Source organism: Sceloporus undulatus, chromosome 5, assembly GCF_019175285.1.
Source record: "Sceloporus undulatus isolate JIND9_A2432 ecotype Alabama chromosome 5, SceUnd_v1.1, whole genome shotgun sequence".
NCBI classification, from domain to species: Eukaryota; Metazoa; Chordata; class Lepidosauria; order Squamata; family Phrynosomatidae; genus Sceloporus; species Sceloporus undulatus.
Window position 1 is genome coordinate 59,749,838 of NC_056526.1, and position 12,352 is coordinate 59,762,189.

A 12,352-nucleotide genomic window follows, 5' to 3' on the forward strand; every position below is an offset into this window, starting at 1 on the left:
CGCCTGAGAAAAAAAGGACACCCTGAGAGTAAGTAACCAAGGCTTGCCTGGCTCCTCCACCACCGTCCCCCCATTTTTATTCCGGCGTGTAAAATCCCATAGGAAGCAGAGGGTCTCTTCCTGGAAGGCAGCTGATCATCACCAGCACTAGCAAGGCAGTAGCTTGCGCAGTTATCTCCACAGCGGGCAATGTCACAACCCGACCAACAGCACAAACTACTACCTCAGCCAGGGCCAGGGCGCGCCCCAGACCCATCATCCTGCAAGGGAAAGGCATTAGGAAGAAAACACAACAAGGGGGTTCACCCCCTCAACCAGAAGGAGATGCAGAAGGGGGTTGGTCCCCGGCCAAAAGGGCCCTTAGAAGAAGGGGTTTGGTTACTTAAAGAAAGAAAAGAGGGGGGGGAGACACACTTGGCATCCTCAGCCAAAAGGGCCTTTAGAAGAGGTTTGGTTCCTCAAAACAACTAAAAAGAGGGCTGTGAGGGGAGACATAATTGGCCCCTCAGCCAAAAGGGCCCTTAGAAAAAGGGGTTTGGCTCCTCAAAGTAATAAAAGAGGGTTGTGAGGGCAAGACACATTTGGCCCCTCAGCCAAAGGGACTCTTAGAAGAAGGGGCTTGGTTCCTCAAAACAACAAAAAGGGGGTTGTGAGGGGGAAACCCTCTTGAACCTTCCATCAAAAGGACCCTTAGAAGAAGGGGTCTGGCTGGGGAAAACAAGGGGGGGAGGCTTTGGGGGAGGGGGGCACACGGGGCGTCTAGAAAAAGGGGGTTGGTTCCACAAAACAACCAAATAGGGGGAAACACACAACTCCTCACGAAAAGGACCCTTAGAAGAAGGGGCTTGGTTCCTCAAAACAACAAAAAGAGGGTCGTGAGGAAAGACACACTTGGCCCCTCAGCCAAAAGGACCCTTAGAAAAGGGGGTTTGTGAGGGGAAACCCTCTTGGCCCCTCAAAGCAATGAAAAGGGGGCTGTGAGGTGGAGGCAGACGGGGCTCCTCAGCCAAAAGGGCCTCAGAAGAAGGGGTTCGGGCTCCTCGGAAGGAATCTCCTTTATCTGCAGGGAGGCATCGGCCGGGCTCCCTAAGAAAGAAACCCGCCCGCCCGCCCTTTCTTCTCCCTGGCGTGACCCGCGGCGGAGGCAGGCGACGCGCTCCCTTCTCCCTCCGAGGCGCTGCAGAGGAGGAGGAACCCTCGAAGCCCGAAGAGAGGGAAGGAAGGAAGGAGGAGGAGGGGAGACGGCGCCTAGGTGGATGCCTCCTCCGGGAATGGCCGCCATCGTCGTCTTCCCATGTTCTTCCTCCGCGGGGCCACAGAGAGCGCGAGGGAGAAAAGCTCCCTCGACGGCCTTCCTCCTCCTCCTCAGCCCTTTCGTTTCTTGCGAGGAAGGAAGGAGCCTCCCCCCGCTGCCTTCGCAATGGTTTCTTCCTTCTTTCAGGAGCTGAACCATATTCATGCCGGGGGGAGAGGAGGGAGAAGAGAAAGGGCTCGCCCCCCCCACCGTCTTCGCAATGGTTTCTTCCTTCCTTCAAGAGGGATTGGAAACTCGAGCTGAACCATAGAGATGCCGGGGGGAGGGAAGAGAGAAGAAGAAGGCCTGGCTCGCTCGCTCGCCCTCCCGCCTTTTCTTTTCTCGCCCCTCCCCCCGCCGCCATCGCAATGGTTTCTTCCCTCCTTCAGGAGTGATGAGAAAAGTACTCGCTCGTCTGGAGCTAAACCATAGAGATGCCGAAGGGGAGGAAGAAGAGGAAGGGCTCGCGCTTTAGCCACGTGACCACGCCATAGGCGCCATTTTGTGCCAGAAGGGAAAAAAAATAGGGGGCGGGGCAGACAGGGTCTCTGGTCCTCTAAGTTCTTAGTTGCTTGTTAGGATTGGCCCTGAGCTTCCTTGGCTTCAATAACGGCCTTTCATCCACCATTTAAAAAAGGGGGGGGAAATAGGCGGGAAGAATACTTTAAAAGGGTGTGGGGCATCGAAGAAGGTGCGAATGGATTCTGGGAAATGTAGTCCAGGGCATTCTCAATAGTAATTATATACAAGGTGGCCAGATGCCCTGGAGGAATTTCAAAACGTCCTCCCATTTTGAGAGAGGTCTTGTAGCACCTTGGAGACTGACTGAAAGACATTGGCAGCATGAGCTTTCCTAGACTTCAGTACTGTACTTCCTCAGATGCATTAAGAGGAAGTAGACTGCAGTCTAGGAAAGCTCATGCTCCAATTTCTTCCAGTCAGTCTCAAAGGACAAGATCTCTACATTATTATTATTATTATTATATCCAAATGCATCTGAGGAAGCAGACTGGAGTCTATGAAAGGTCATGCTGCCAACCTCTTTCTTTCAGTTAGTTTCAAAGATGTAACATGGCCTCTCTATATTATTATTATTATATCCAAATGTATCTGGGGAAGTAGACTGAAATCTACGAAAGCTCATGCTCCAATTTCTTTCTTTCAGTCTCAAAGGTGTTACAAGACCTCTCTACATCATCATTATATCCAAATGCATCTGAGGAAGTAGACTGAAGTCTATGAAAGCTCATGTTGCCTTCTTTCAGTTAGTCTTAAAGGAGCTACGAGATCTTTCTACGTACTGAATCTACAGAGTAACACTGCTATATCTAAGAAGCATGGATTTACATTTATATCGGTGATTTATCTTCTAACATATTTCCTGAATGTCCTACATTTTGTGATGCCATGTCCTCCTTTGTGGTTAGGACAACTGGTCAGCCTGAATTGTGTTTACATTTCTGTCTTATCGTATATGCACCTTGTTCGCATGGGTTCAAACACATATGGAGCGATTTGGACAGATTTGACTTTGGTCCTATGTATAGTCAGACATTTTCTCCATTTTATATAAGGGACACCATTTCACTACACCATTGTATTTAATGGGACTTGAGCCACCAAAAAAAATCATGAGGATTTGAAGTGGAAGGCTTTCATGCCCAGCATCCATAGTTTTTTGTAGGCAAACATTTTCTGAAGATGCCAGTCACAGATGCTGGCGAAACATCAGGAATAAACTCCTATAGAACATGGCCACATAGCCTGAAAAACCCACCAAAAAACTAATCATGAGGATTTCTTGGCAGACATTTTTTGGGGTGGGGGGGATGTCATTGCCATTCTCCGAGGCTGAGATAGTGTGACTTGCCCAAGGTCACCCTGGTTTCCATGGCTGAACCAGGATTCAAACCCAATGCTCAAACCACTACACCAGGCTGGCTCTCTTTTTTTTTCATGAACAGAGCTAGATTTGCCAACTGCTGCTTTAGCTGTGTTTTTTTCTCATGGCCTAGGAAGCAGTGTAACAAAGAGGGTGCATCCATACTGTAGAATAATGCAGTTTGAAACCACTTTAACTGCCATGGGGCATCAGCCCTCTTTGGCAGAGAAGGCTGAAGTAGATCATGGAAAAACTACAGAGCCTAGGATTCCCATAGTACAGAACTGCAGCACTTAAAGTGATGTCAAATTGCATTATTTTTGCAGCGTAAACCTCATTGAACAGGGAGATTTCCGAACAAATAGACACAGGATCACCGTCACTTAACACATCGTCCAGAAAAAGGCATATGTGCAAAAAAATTGAACAAGCTAGATATACAATAGAAATGTACATATAATTACTGTAATTGCCGGGAACAGTTCCTACTGACAGAGCTTTCAATGGTGTTGTGGTAGTTTCAATGGCTATGTTTTAAATAGCTGTTAAATTATTAATTCTGTAGCTTGTTTACATGTTAACATCAATCAACTGTATACTTTACCTACATATATGTTTGTTTGTTTTTTGTGTAAGGAAACTTGAATTCCACTTCTGTGGGCAGGTAAGTTGGGTTAAAATACTTACAGTATTTGAAACAGAAACATACTATCTTGGGGCAGGCAGACTGGAAGCAAATAACCTGTACTTGATTAGATTCCTCTGTATTTACTAACAGTTGGTGGGCATCTTTGAGGTCACTTCTTTCCCTTAAGATTATAATAATTTATAAAGAAATAAAGTCTCGCAATAATAAATGTGCTTGTTTCTAGGATGTCCCATGACTCTTGTTTCCTCTTCTTATGATTTTTGTTTTTAAAAAATCTTTAAAAGGCTTGGACTGAGCAGCCCTTCAGTTGTCCTCTGTAAAATGACTCTGTTGCAACTCATCTATAGAGCCTGGAACAAATTAAATCAAACCGAAATTTAATGGATGTCTGCTCTTTTTCATATTTTCCATCCTATGCAAAACAAGGGGAAAAGACATTTGAGGTGATTTACAATTGCACAACCAAAAACCATTTATTATAATTTGTGTTATAGTTTTTAAAAATGATTTAAATCAAATGTATGGAAAGGGTCTAAGCTTAAATCACAAGATAGAAGCCTAGCTACTAACCATAGTCATTATATTAGTGTTAGCACCAATAACACCCTGTTTGCTAGCTCTTTTTCTAACAGCAATAGTAATAGGCCTAGCTCATTTACCTTATTAGTTACACTTGCTGTTGCTGTGTGTCATCAAGTCATTTCCAGTTTATCATGGCGTTTTGTTGTCAAGGTTTGATTGAGGGGGTTTGCCTTTGCCTTCCTCTGAGGCTGAGAGAGAATGACTTGCCCAAGGTCATCCAGTGGATTTCCATGGCTGAGTCATGATTCGAATCCTGTTCTTCAAAGTCATAGTCCACTGTCCAAATCACTATGCCACACTGCCTCCCATAATTTATATGCTGCCTTTTCTTTAATAAATTTAATCTAGTGTACACAGATGTTCTCTCTATTTTATCTTCATAAGGTGTTACATAAAAGACTCATGTGGGACAATGTTTTCACTAGGCTCAAACTGTACAGGGCTTTAAAGGCAATAATCAACACTTTGAATACTTGAGCAGCCAGTCCTGAGGATCATGTCTTGATTTCAAAATGCCATTTACTACTGCTCACTACTTTGTAACTGGATGGCTTTCATTGACAGTGTTAGACCTCAATCCTGGAGTCATCCATTTGCTTGAACAGATGCGGAATTTCTGAAAGTGAAGCTTCAATTACATAAATATTCAACTGACAACGGGAAAGCCCATAATGTAAAACTGAAAGCCAGAATCCTTTATGGATGTTGCTTCTTCGTAACTGGAGTTATGTATGCAGGAATAGAAGTACTGTAGGCAATTTCATAACATCCGTATCCAGTAGAGAGCTGCTGTTACATTACTATGTAGAACAGCCGTCAAAGTGACTGTTGTGCAGTGGGACCGCTGCTCACCGGGCACCGATCTGAATACATTTTGATGCGCATCAGGCATGGGGTGCTCTTGCTGGTGTCCTGATATGCATCTTGGCAGCTCACTAAAAGTTTCTTAGCGTCTCTCCTACTTAGCTAAGAATATGCAAAATTACATTGAGTAAAAGGTGGCATTTTTAACAAAATGAACATTAACACACTAACATAAATGGGGAGTGGCAGGCCTTGAAGTTTATTATGGCTCCCTGAATTTTTAATTAATTAATTTTTAAAAATTTATACCCCACCTTTCTCTCAGTACAGGACCAAGAGCAGAGTGCGACACCTTAAAAACACAGTATGTTTTTAAAAAACAGCTCTTAATACAAAAATCAACATACTATTAAATTAACTTTGACTTTTTTTTTTAAAAAAAAGTTAAAACAGCATCAAAAAGACATTTGAAACATAATAAAAATACCACACTCCTCCCTAATAAAATCACTACATTCTCTCCCTGTTAAAAACAACTGTCATCATGAAAAGCCTCCTTAAATGAAAAGGTCTTTACCTGCCAGTGGAAAGACAACAATCTTTATTGCCAATTGGGTCTCCTGATGAAGGGAATATCACAACTTGGGAGAAGCACGCAATAAGGCTTGCTGTCGTGTCCTCACCAGGTGTGCCAGGAATAATGGTGGGACCAAAGGAAAGCCTTCCCCTGCAGATCTTAGAGCATGGGCAGGCATATGTAGGGTGATACAGTTTTTCAAATAGCCTGGATTAAAGACATGTAGGGCTTTTAAGGCAAAAATCAGCATTTTGAATTCTGTTGAGAAACAAAATGGCGGCCGTTGGGAACTGTTTCTGCAAGGGGGTTATGTATTGCCTGTAACCTTTCCCAGTCAGCAACCTGGCTGCATAATTTTGGATCTGCTGAAATCTCTGCATAGTTTTCAAAGGCAGTACTATGTAGAATGCATTACTGTAATCCAAATGGGATATGATTAAGGCACGTGTCACTGTAGCCAGATCTGACATCCCAAGGAACAAGCACAGCTGGCACAACAGTTTTAGCTGTTCAAACACACTCCTGGCCACCACTGACACCTGGGCATTTAGGAAATTACCGCACTACACTCCTATAGTGTTGCTATTCCACTTTTAACAGCTATGGGTGCCTCCTGTTGCATTCTGGGATTTGCAGTTTAGGGAGGGAGCATTTAGAATTCTCAGCCAGAGAGCTCTTAGACTTCACTGAATTACAAACCCAGAATGTAACTGGAGGCAGCCAGAGCAGCTAAAATGGAATAGCAGAGAGAGAGAGAGAGAGAGAGAAGCCACATCCGCTGCAGGTGGAATGCCTATTCCTTGATTTGCCTTGTGACTGACCAGGAGCACCTCTATCTTGTCTGGGCCATGAGGTCGAACAGGAATCCCCCAGCATCCCTCCAAGACAGGCTGGAACCACTGCAGAACAAGTGCCTCCAAGTCCAATCACAGAAAGGTGGCTCAAAAGGATATAATGGTTGACGGTAGTGAAAGCTGCTAAAAGATCCAGAAGAATGAACAGGGACACACTTCCCCCATCCAATTTCCTGCATAGGTCCTCCACCAAGGCAACTAAAGCTGTTTCTATCACATAGCTAGGTCTGAAGCCAGATTGAAATGGATCTCAGCAATCTGTTTCATACAAACAATCAGAGCTGGGAGGCCACAACACACTCCAGAACTTTGCCCAGAAGAGGAATACTGGAGACTGGCCAGTAGTTATCCAGTGTAGGCAGGTTCAAGGAGGATTTTTTTAGCCAAGGCTTCACTACAGCTTCTTATAGACAACATAGGACTCAGCCTAACCCACTCAGCCAGTCCCTCCTCCCCCAACTGCTTTTTACAAGCCAAGAAGGGCAAGGGTCTAGTGCACATGTGGTGGCTCTAGCCTCTCCAAAGATCCTGTCCACATCCTCAGGCTGAACATATCAATTAACCTGGGACAAGCAGGAGCCAAGATTATATTCACCAGACCTCTATCAACAACAGCATCCATGTTGGTGCAGATCATAGCAATTCTCTCTGCCATGTGTCATGCAAACTCTTCACAGTGGGCTACCAAGTGATCTACCTGATGCTCCTGTGGGGCAGAACATACAAACGGCCCCTGACCACTTAAGAGAGCACTGGAGGACAACACTGTGGAAATGCAATGGTGATAGAAAAATTATTTCTTTGCTGCCACCACTGGAGTAGGCTATCCAATGGGCTCTAGCCCGTGTTCATTTCACTCCCAATTTTGTAATGTCACCCAGTGCCCAGAGCTTGCTACCTTGGGCAGAGCTGGTTTAACTGGAGACTCAGGCAGGCCTTCAAGACTTGGAAACTTCATGACACCATCACTTGGTTGTCTCCCAACTTTTCCCCTAAGCAGTAAGAAGTTTAAAGAAAATCATGCTATTATTGTTGATCCCACCCATTTGCATTTGGCTTCATGCACCACAGGAATACAACCCATGAAACTGAAACCCTACAGGACTGAAAGACTGGCACCATATTTGTGCCCACTGACTATAACTGTTTCTTTCTTTTCTGGAAACTTCTATTGATTGACAGCCAATGGTGTACAGAAAGGACTGGGAGTTAGTTCTCTTGGACTTCAGTTCATTCTGATACAACTGACTATGGCAGTGATGATGAACCTTTTAGAGGCTGAGTGCCCAAACTGCAACCCCCAAACCACTTATTTATTGCAAAGTGCCATGTCGCACTGGCTTTGTAGTAACAAACTCTGGCAAACTCTGTGCTAAGGTGATGGTGTATGTGCCCACAGAGAGGGCTCTGAGTGCCACCTCTGGCACGTGTGCCATAGGTTCGCTATCACTGGACTATGGGATATTTAGTTGGGAGGCTTGTTCTACGATTGTTGTTCCACCTTGAGTAGCCATTCTAGGTGGTGTGTGTGTGTGGGGGGGTTTACTGCTCTGTTTTGTGGTAATTTTAGTAATGGGATTCCACAGCACTTGATTTTATCCTCTATGTTATTTAAAAGAGAATCAGCATGGTGTAGTGGTCTGAGTTTTAAACTATAACTCTGGAGATTAGGGTTCGAATCCAAGTTCATAAATGGAAACCCATTGGGTAACCTTGGCCAAGTCACATTCTCTCAGCATCAGAGGAAGGTAAAAGCAAACCCCCTCTGAAAAACTTTTGCCAAGAAAACACCATGATAGGTATACTGTAGGATCACCATAAGTCGGAAATGATTTGAAGGCACACAACAACAGCAACAAGCTATTTAAAAATCTATTTGAATCCACTGAGGGAGGTTATCAGAAATTTTGACTAAGATGTTTTAAATGTACAAATGACCCCCAACTCTGCTTCTCTGTTTCTTGTCATTCAACTGTGGTAGTGGAGGTCATGAATTGGTGCCTGAGTTGTCAGACCATATGAAGGCTGGAATACAGACAAGTAGAAGTACTGTTAGTGGAGTGGTTTCTTTGCCCAGCTGACTCAAGACTATGCTGGAGGAGACCACACTCCTTCTGAAGAAACAAGTTTGTAGTTTGGGGGTGGTCATGAATCCATCACTATCACTTGAAGAACGGGATGCCTTGATGGCAAACAACTCCTTTTATCAACTTAGGCTGATATATCAGTTCTGACCATACCATACAGAGGTACTTTCTATCTTGCTGTTAGATTACTGTAGCGCACTGTGAGGATACTTTTGAAAATGGTTTGGAACCTTCCAGGAGCCTGAACAAAGCTGCTAAGCTACTAATTGGGACTGGCTGATAAGATCGTAAGAAGCTTTGCTTTATTAGTTACATGTCTTCCACTTCTTCTTCAGCCCAATACAAAATGTTGGTGTTTATCTTTAACTCCTTATCACTGTTTGGGATAAGAGAACATAAAATATCTTGTCCCATATACATCTGAGCATTTCCTTATGTTACCTTTGGAGAACCGTCTCCAGTTAGCTGTCCTGAATGAAATTACATGGGTGAGTATAAGAAAGAGTAGCTACAAGTAATTATTATTATTCTTATAAAAATAACATTTTAAATAAAGGCTTATAGAAATAAAAATCTAATTTTAATAGATTTTCTGTATACATCTTTGCCTTTTAGATATTGTCTCAATAGGCAAAAAGTGCAGGTCAACAAAACACAACAAACAGTCATTGTTGTCATGGAGGCTTTGAGAAAAAGAGAAGAAAACAACCCATCTGTGTCACATTAGAGTAGCTAATGAAATGTGCAATATTTGTGATAATATTTACTTTGTCCCCATGGCTAGTTGTAAGTCTGTAAAATGTGGTATCTACCTGGTAAGTTACTATTTTACCAAGGATCTCTCTCATAGAAGGTAACATAAATGAAGAAATATACATCTGGTCAACATGTTGCAGTGTTATCAAGGTCTAAATATAAAATCATTATAGTGTGCTTAGCTTTGACAATTTTTGCAGCAATTAAAAAAGGTCTTACAGGAAATACCTATTCTAGGACACTACATGATATAGTAAAGGGAACAAACAATTGTGTTTCATGACAGTTTACTGTATCTCTAAACTATCTTCAAAAATACATTTCTTGGGGTTTTTTTAACACAGAGATTATACTCAAAGGGTAGAACAGTTATTCTTCAGATTGAAAAGACATTACAAAACAAAGCACTTAAGATTATTCAAAGAATGGCATGAAATACAAGTAAAATATTGCTGATATATGAAATCATCTTGCTTTAGTTGTAATTCAACAGCAGTGACCAATGCCATTTGGGGTCAAAACAAAACAATTACATATACATTCCAAATGGATAGCTTAAAAAAGAAAAACGTCAAAAAGGGATGACAATAAAACAATTATTTAGCAAACTGAGGTATGGTAGTGTTTGAGTGCTACACAGCAATTTTTTTGCCTATTTATTTCAAAATGGCAGCTCACACACTGTTTGCCACTATCTTTATTCATATGACCTGTTAGTAGCACTATTATTCATTGGCCACAGGTAAGATACATTCAAATATGCCAAAAAGGAGGGGGGGGGGAATCAATTGCATGATCAGATATGAATGAGCATATCTGCCAACAAAGAAGGCAAATATTAAGTAAAAATGCAAGCATACAACTTAGTATTCATATAATAAATACATTTTCAAGCGTTTAACAGTATCAATATTTAAAAAGAATTTAAATAATAAATGCAACTTTTTTAACAGAACTATATGATTTATTATACACGCAAGTACATCTTCCCTTTGTTTACAAAGGCTGGTTATGGATAATGTGGAATGTTACAGTACCATCTTGCATAAAATTGTAGTACAAGTCTGTACTTGAAAAAACTGGTGCAAAACACCTGCTTAATAAATCCAGATGAATCAAAGTTTCTTCTTAATTACATCATTAATACACACACAACAAGCTGTACATAAGCCCACTTTTCAATCACCACTTCAAATTACTGTAGCAAGTACTGTACTTTAAAATGGATTCCACTCAGTCAGTCAAAGGCTTGCACTGCCGCTCACCCAGAAACGTTTTAGATGCAAGCTTAAAGTGATATGAATCACAGAGTTCTGGTTAGTACAGTTTAAAGGCGGCCCACACTGCTTGCCAAGTATAAGTCACATGAGATTTCCTCAGAGGTGTCTCACATCATAACAAAACAATCTTTTAATGGATGCATTTTTCCCCTCAAAAATGTTTTTAAAAACTTTTCGGTCAGGACTCTCCATTCTGTACCTTGGATGCTGGTGGGTGCATGAAGTCCTTAAAAGGAACTAAAGCCTCTTTGAGTGCAGAACAGACCTCTGAAGATGAACAGGTGATACATTCAACCAATGTTGGGTACAAAGCAATAACTTGTGCCCATGTGTTAGCATCAACTGCAACAAAATATACAAATTATACAATCTTCTTGTGCTCCATTTTTTAATCATCTCCTCCCAGATTATTCTCTATGGTAATAAAGACCCTCATAATGTGTACTCTAAATGTGGAGATTAATTTGGACATCATTTGATATCCAGATTCAGGTTTGATCAGGAGAGGATTAATTAAATTAGTAGGACTGCAGGAAATGCTTTTGGTTGATGGACAGGGTGGCCAATCACTGGACTTTTGTTAAGAAATATTTCACAATGCATGGGCATCTTTGGAAGGAAAAGGCCATTTGGCAATCAGGGCTTAGGTTTCCCAACTCCAAATAAGACTGCCAGAAGTTTGCATGGAAAAAAAAAATTTCTGGGAGTGTGCCTAAAAAGTTCTAATTAAGTTCTAATTTTCTCTCTGTGGAATCACACTGAGGTCTCCAGAGAAATCGAATGAGGTAAGTGAACTTCAGGGTTGTGAATCCCTGTCTTATGCTCAGACTGCATACCTATGCACATAAACCTTATATTACAGAACACCATTAAGTCTCCAGTGACTAGATTATGAACTGCCAGTCAGTGCTATGGTTCTGATAAAGGAGGGAGGCAGAAGCTGTGGGGAATTAAGACCTAATATTATCACTTTCCCCTTGTGGAAACTAAATCACTGTTCATATTCTCAAAAAGTAACTCAATTTTGAATGGATATTTGTCACAGCAATCTCTTTCAAATCCTACTGTTGGTTGAGCTGCCTTTTCCAAGACAATTAAGGGACTCTACAAAAACTGCATTTGGTAGTGGTGGAGGCGTAGGGTTGTTTAGTGCTCTGCAACCTGGGAGGCTGCTAAATAGTGTGTAGATTCCAGGAGGTCAGCAATTAATTTTGCCCTGCCAACCCCCCCCCCCCCCGCCGCCTCTGGCAACCACGGACATGCAGAGGGTTGAGATATTTATCCCCATTTACCACAAATCCAGAATTTCTGGCTTTGAATCTCTAATTCTCCCTCAATTGCAGATGAGATGTGGAAGACTGTCACCCATCGAATTGCCCAGTTACCAAACACAAGAGCATTTATTTATGATGGATTTTTCGGGGCAAAAATAAAACCTTAGCAAAAAAATCTTCAGATCTATATTATAAAAGCTATATTAGAAGAACATTTTATTTAGAATTTCATTTTATCAAGGAAAACAAATAGAAATACTAAGGCTATGTAATAAAGAGAATGAATGATAGTAGTATAATAAACTATCTCTCA

At 42.0% G+C, this 12,352-nt stretch overlaps 1 protein-coding gene across 4 annotated transcripts in view; it reads right to left on the reverse strand.

Moving 5' to 3' along the window:
- Positions 1 to 9,014: 9,014 nt before the first annotated feature.
- The window catches only part of MON2 (MON2 homolog, regulator of endosome-to-Golgi trafficking), a 66,715-nt gene continuing 63,377 nt past the window's right edge, over positions 9,015 to 12,352 (reverse strand). For all 4 annotated transcript variants that reach the window (XM_042468615.1, XM_042468612.1, XM_042468613.1 and 1 more), the window contains one exon: positions 9,015 to 11,107. In XM_042468615.1, coding sequence (XP_042324549.1) covers positions 10,944 to 11,107 — 164 coding nt within the window. In that variant the 3' untranslated portion in view covers positions 9,015 to 10,943. The remainder of the gene's footprint in view (positions 11,108 to 12,352) is intronic.